The 7,500-nt window shown below is 38.8% G+C and overlaps 1 protein-coding gene across 1 annotated transcript in view; it reads right to left on the reverse strand.

The window, feature by feature from the left end:
• The window catches only part of LOC143019081 (uncharacterized), a gene marked incomplete at its 5' end in the record, with an annotated part of 19,835 nt that overhangs the window by 709 nt on the left and 11,626 nt on the right, over positions 1–7,500 (reverse strand). Inside the window, one exon of the mRNA XM_076174783.1 lies at positions 6,561–6,951. Coding sequence (XP_076030898.1) covers positions 6,561–6,951 — 391 coding nt within the window. The remainder of the gene's footprint in view (positions 1–6,560; positions 6,952–7,500) is intronic.

Below are 7,500 nucleotides of genomic sequence, written 5' to 3' on the forward strand. Positions count from 1 at the left end.
CAAAGAACGAATGGTGATTGGGTGGGGTCTACAAAGAGTGAAGGACCACAGAAAGTGAGTTAATCTATTTAGAGAGAGAACTTGGATGGGTTTGTTCAGTCAGGTGAATTTCTTCATAGTAGCAGATATTTTTCTACAAAGAGTGGCATACGGGGCTGTGCAAAGAGTGCGGCCTTTCAAATAGGATCGTGTTTTTATAAGTTTGTTTATTTATTTATTTGTGAATGTGTCTTTTATATATTTTTGTTACCAATAAGTTTATATATATTTTTTTTATTCTTTGGAGGACCTATTCAGACCATTTGGTCGATATGTTTTCAGGTGTGACATTCATTTAGGGGAATGACATTTTAATTTCCCGATGAGTTATACGGCCATCTCCCCTCCTCCTTTCCATCCTCCTCCACCTCGTCCTACTCCCTCCACCCCCGGTCAAAAAATGGGAGGAGGGAGTGGGTGCCGTGGAGGATCTAGCTCTCTTGCCACTTTCATCCCGACTGACATACTTAATTCTATTTTTTGGCTAACGCGAAACAATTTTTTTCCTAGTTCAAGGGTAGGCTTTGCGTTGAGGTGTTTGAATTGAACTTTGTTAACTCTGTCGGAGTAACTTATGTTAGGGTTTGGATTTGTATTAGAAAAGTTTTAACTTCTTAACGAAGGGGTTGCCGGCAACTACAGTAGAATAAGTGGGGTTTGCTACAAACACACACACACACACACACACACACACACACACACACACACACACACACACACACACACACACACACACACACACACACACACACACACACACACACACACACACGCACACACACACACACACACACACACACACACACACACACACACACACACACACACACACACACACGCACACACACACGCACGCACACACACACACACACACACACACACACACACACACACACACACACACACACACACACACACACACACACACACACACACACACGGTCACATATGAGCTCTGAGCTCTCTTCCGGGAGGAAGTAGCTGTCGATCATGAATCCAACACCAAGGTGAATCACACACCGTCGTCGATCGTCAGCCTGTCAACACGTAAGAATTGGCGCTCTTGGGGACTACATTAAAAACAAGACCCTTCATCAGTACTACAATATCAGGATACCCATGTTGTGTTGAATGGGAAGGGGGAATGCTCGAGGATGTCCGAGGTAAGCTAATATAGCAAAAAAATGAGTGAATATTGAAAAAAAGAAAAAAGAAAATGGAAGGAAATGAAAGTAGGCCAGATGAGACCTCTGATGGCGGAGAAGCGAAACGAAACGTAAACAAGGCTATGTAGACCCCACTAGGAATAAGAAGACAATTAGATAACTACAAAGAAAGGCTATTTTCGGGCTTTCGGTATGAAAAATGTAACTTTAGTAGAATTATAGACATAAAGAGGGAAATGAAAGCTTTGATAGAATTTATCTCAAGGGTCAGGGATCAACATGTTGTGTATTACAGAGATTAGTGAATTAAAGAAAGAAAATGCTGAAACAATTCGGGAAGTGAATGCCCTAAAAAAATATTTGGCTAAAGTAAAGCGTGAAAATGAGGAATTATAAAGCAAAGATACCGCAAATAATACGACAATAAAAGAGGTGAATGAACAAATAAAGGTAATGACAGAAAATATTGGAGGAAGTATAGACGAGGAAAAAATATTACAACTCAAAAAACAATGGAAAGAAGATCACGAAAAAGACAAGGTATTCTTTAAAGAAATTGTTCGGCAACAAATGCAAGAGAAAACTAAGGAAACAGTCATTTAGGTAATCAAAGAAAAGGAAACTTTGGTGAGAGATACAGTAGATAAAAAGAAGTGTTTAGTATTATTTGGTCTAAAAAAAGAACCTAGTTAGATTCGTGAGAGAAAAAGAAGAAAAATATGTAACAATAGATGTTTTGAGAGTAATACAAGATAAATAGCAAGAATTAGAAAAGGAAATAAAAGAAGTACATAGAATGGGAAAATATGTCGAAGAAGGAAATCGACCCTTAGAGATCAAATTAAGGTCACAATGGGCAGTGGTAGAGATATTAGCAATAGCAAGTAAGTTGAGAAAAAAAAAAAAAAAACCGAGCCTGAGAAAAAGAAGTTCTTTTGGAGAGACCGAGAAAATGGTATCTTCAAGAAAAGGAAACAAAAGGAGCAAAGAAAAAGAGATGGAGAGTGCAGAAAGTTAAAAGTGGCTTATACAAATATAAATAGTTTAATTTCAGGAATAAATGAGCTTAATGATTACTTGTCAGGAGCAAAACCAGATATAATGACAATTGTAGAGACAAAATTAAAGGGTCCACTATCACCTATTATATAATCACTGGCTTAGAAATAGAGAAGAAAAAAAGGGTGGTGGAATCATGTTCTTAGCTAAGAACATTTTAAATGTGACGAGGGTTACAAATGGAGGGGACAGTGTGGAAATGATCACGATAAGAGTTGAAGATAAAGACATAAAAAAGAGAATGTTTGTGGTGATCTATGTGCCCCCAAAAACCGGTTCTTGATGAGAGAGAAATTACTCTAATATGTTAGAAGATACAAGGATTTCATTAGATGGGGTGTTAAAGATGAAGGAAACGTGGTACTTATGGAGGATTTTAACTGCAAAGATATTTGTTTGGAAGAGATGACAGTGAAAGGTGGAGAGGAATTATAGGGAAATGTATTACTTGACATGGCTATGCATTATACAATGACACCATGGGTAAAGGAAAACATCAGATATAAAGATAATGAAGAACTGTCGAGACTAGATTCATTCTTTACGTCAGAACCTGAAATTGTGGATAAAATTGAATACAAGACACCACTTGGGAAGAGTGACCACATATTACTTGAACTAGAACTAAAAGAGGAAATATATATGGAGAGAAATGAGAAATACAGAAAAGAGAGACTGGTATATGGTAAAATGGACTTTGTGAAACTTGATAATTTTTTCAAGAGGCGAGTTGGAAGGATTTCATTAGATGGGGTGTTAAAGATGAAGGAAACGTGGTACTTATGGAGGATTTTAACTGCAAAGATATTTGTTTGGAAGAGATGACAGTGAAAGATGGAGAGGAATTATAGGGAAATGTATTACTTGACATGACTATGCATTATACATTGACACCATGGGTAAAGGAAAACATCAGATATAAAGATAATGAAGAACTGTCGAGACTAGATTCATTCTTTACGTCAGAACCTGAAATTGTGGATAAAATTGAATACAAAACACCACTTGGGAAGAGTGACCACATATTACTTGAACTAGAACTAAAAGAGGAAATATATAGGGAGAGAAATGAGAAATACAGAAAAGAGAGACTGGTATATGGTAAAATGGACTTTGTGAAACTTGATAATTTTTTTCAAGAGGCGAGTTGGAATAAATTTCACAATGAAAAGATGCAACTGGAAGAAAAATGGAAGATTCTGAAGGAAATCTATAACGAAAGGGTGAATAAATATGTACCAAGACAAAAACAGGAAAAGGAATATAATAAATGTTGGTTTAGCAGAAAGTGCAGTGAGAGAAAAAAAAAAAAAGAGACAAATCTTGGAAAAGATAAAAAAAAAGGAGAAAAATCCTAGAAAATGGCAATATATCAATGAAAGGAATTAATGCGTAAAAATACGCAGGGAAGAAAAAAGAAATCATGGAAAAGACATAATAGAAAAATGTAAGGATCAACTACAGGGGAACAGAGAATACACAGAAGATATAGAAATGGCTGAGGTCATGAGTAAACATTTCAAATCGGTTTTCACTAAAGAAAAAGTTTGGCACTGTGATGAAGGACGAGAAGTGAAATCCCTCCCTATGAGGGAAATAATAGCAAAAGGAGCTGAAATAATGGATCAAATAGCAAGCCTTGATGTCAGGAAATCGCACGGCCCGGATGGAATTGCAAACTGAATATTAAAGGAGTGTAAAGAAGAATTGGTAGGCAAAATATATAGTAAGTTGTTCGCTTAAGGAAGGAAAAATACCAGAAGACGGGAAAAAGGCCAACGTCGTACCACTATATAAAGGAGGTAACAAGGAAGACCCAACAAATTACTGACCGGTTTCCCTTACAAGTACTGTGGCCAAATTTTGTGAAAAAGTTATCGAAAATAGATGGACAAAACACCTGAAAGAGAACAACATACCAAACCCGAGGAAGTTTGGATTCAGACAGGGAAGATCTTGTGCCACAAATCTGATCTGCTTATAGTCAAGGCTATTAGATATAATAAAGGAAAGGGACAGATAGGCTGATTGTGCTTTCCTAGATCTATAAAAAGCTTTTGATAAAGTGCCACAAAGAAAACTATTAGGGATACTGAAAATCATAGGAGGGGTACAAGGTAAACTACTGGAATGGATGGAAGATTTCCTGTATGGAAGAAAAATGAGGGTAGTGCTCAGAGACAAAGGTTCTATTTGGGAGGAGGTGATTAGTGGAGTTCCACAGGGATCGGTACTGACTTCAATAATGTTTGCTATTTATGTGAATGAAATGGACGAGGGTGTGGACAGTTACATAAACTTCTTTGCTGATGACAAAATTGTTGAGAAAAGTGAGCACTGAAATAAACTGTGAGTCGCTGCAGAGATCTGAACAAAATTTGAGAATGGGATCAGAAGTGGGAAGTGAACTTCAGCATCAAGAAATGTAGTATAATGTAATTTGGAAAAAAAGTAAAAACAGGATAGCAGGACAATATAAAATCAGTGCAAAGGATGTAAAGAAAGTGGAATTTGAAAAGGACCTGGTAGTAATCATCACAAAAGGACATGTCCCCTGATAAACCGATAAACAAAATTGTTGGAGAAATCTACAACTTGCTGAGATCAATAAAAGTGGCATTTACTTACTTGACGAAGAAATGGCGAAGAAAATACTAGTTACACTAATAAGACCAGGACTGGAATGCGCAGTGACACTATGGTCACCCAGCACAATGTATATGTAAATGTATATGTATATGTATATGTTGAAGAATGGACGACAAAATGAGTGGCAGGGTGGTGAGATAAACACCGAGAACCGTTGAAGTTTTATTAACTGACGTTTCGCTCTTAACAGAGCTTCTTCAGAGTGTACAAACATGATCGGGAAATCAACAGTTATATATCATACATCATTCCGCGTTCCTTCCTTAACCCACCCCCTCCCTCCCTCTCGTACCCTTCAGCTCCTGTAAGATCATCCAGCCGGACGTTTTGGACAGCTTGATAAAACCATCACGATGGTTACAGCAGGGCTGGGATGCTATAAAAGCTGCCTCTACTATTTTTCTTTTTTTCTTGTCTAACCCTTGTTTTAATATTTCCACTCCGTCCCAGTTAGGCAAATGTCCGTATTCCTCCGCATGAACCACCAGGGCGTTTGATGTTCGGTGGGCCCTCAGGTCGCTCTTGTGCTCATATGTCCGCTTGTGTATGCCTCTTCCTGTCTCCCCAAAGTAGTTTAGATCACAGCCACCACATGGGATTCTGTAAACCATGCTGTTGTTATTATGTTCATTTCTATTCTTACTTCTCACTACTTCACCTATCTTCATACTAGATGTACTGGCGATCTTCAGCCCTGCTCTGCGGAGCAAATGTCCTAACTCTTCTGTGTGCTTGGAGTTGGGAACTACAATGAAGCCACCTTCCTTATTCTCCTTTATCTCATCATTTCTCTTTTCCATTATTTTAAGCGCTATTTTCTTCAAACTATGGAGTAACCCTTCTGGATATTTTAGTCCTGAGAACACTTTAAAAATATATTTGATTTCTCTGTCAATATGTTCTTCACTACATACCCGGAACGCTCTGAAAAAAATCCAATTATTACTCCTCTCTTTATCCTTTCACTATGTGCCGAAAAGTAGTGGATGAGGTCATTTTTGTTTGTAGCTTTTCTGTGAACCGAGAAACCCACCGTGCCGTTATCCTTCCTCCAAATTAATACATCCAAGAAAGGTAACTTTTGATCCACCTCGTGTTCTACTGTGAACTGAATATCCCTGTCTACCATATTCAGCCTATTAAGTTTGGTGGTGAAATTGGTTTTCTCCGGGGTAATGACTAGGACGTCGTCTACATATCGAAACCAATGGGTCCCTCTTCCCATAATTTTCATAAAATGATCTCTCTCCAAAACCTCCATGTATAATGATGCTAGGACTGCACTGAGTGGACTCCCCATTGCCAGACCACGTATCTGACAATATTCCTCTTCCTGGAACATGAACGGTCCGAATCTGATACACAGAGAGACTAATTCTAAGAAGTCACTTTTTCCCACTGGTAAATCCTGGTCATCTATATTACCGATGGCTTCCTTGGCTGCTGTTAGTGCCCCCTCTGCGCAAACATTTGTGAACAAAGCAGTTACATCGTAACTTATCATGACTTTCTGTGAGAAATCCACATTACTGAGTCTCGTGATTAGGTCACTTGAGTCCTTCAAATGGCCACTGCTAAGTGCCCCCAAGCATCGAGATAACGGTTTGGCTAAACACTTGGCTAACCTGTGGGGAGCGCTGCCGATACCTGACGTAATGGGTCTCATCGGTATACCCGGCTTGTGTGTCTTTGGTAATCCCCTCATCCTGGGCGGTCTTGGTGCTTCTTCTAACAATCCCACAAGTTTCTTGCCTCTGTTGGTTCGCATTAATATCCTCCTGGCTTCTTTCTTGAACCGTAGCCCTTCTCGTTCTGCGTTTCCTAAGGGTTTTTTCTCATACGTGGATGTATCGTTGAGTAAATCCATCATTTTGATGTTGTAGTCTGTCCTGTTTAAGATGACAACTTCTCCTCCTTTATCTGCACTCGTGATAACTAAGTCTTCGTCATTTCCTAAATTTTCCAAAGCTACCTTGAAGCGCCTAGGGATGCTACATCGATTAAGATTTGCTAAAGCATGGAAACACGTTAACAATCCCTGTTTAAAACCTTTCTCTACATCACTGTCATCCCATCTATAGTTTTTATTTATAAAATTTAGGAAATGACGAAGACTTAGTTATCACGAGTGCATTGTCAGATACGTGGAATATTGTCAGATACGTGGTCTGGCAATGGGGAGTCCACTCAGTGCAGTCCTAGCATCATTATACATGGAGGTTTTGGAGAGGGATCATTTTATGAAAATTATGGGAAGAGGGACCCATTGGTTTCGATATGTAGACGACGTCCTAGTCATTGCCCCGGAGAAAACCAATTTCACCACCAAACTTAATAGGCTGAATATGGTAGACAGGGATATTCAGTTCACAGTAGAACACGAGGTGGATCAAAAGTTACCTTTCTTGGATGTATTAATTTGGAGGAAGGATAACGGCACGGTGGGTTTCTCGGTTCACAGAAAAGCTACAAACAAAAATGACCTCATCCACTACTTTTCGGCACATAGTGAAAGGATAAAGAGAGGAGTAATAATTGGATTTTTTCTCAGAGCGTTCCGGGTATGTAGTGAAGAACATATTGACAG

Source organism: Oratosquilla oratoria, chromosome 3, assembly GCF_046742065.1.
Source record: "Oratosquilla oratoria isolate Oo_2021 chromosome 3, ASM4674206v1, whole genome shotgun sequence".
NCBI classification, from domain to species: domain Eukaryota; kingdom Metazoa; phylum Arthropoda; class Malacostraca; order Stomatopoda; family Squillidae; genus Oratosquilla; species Oratosquilla oratoria.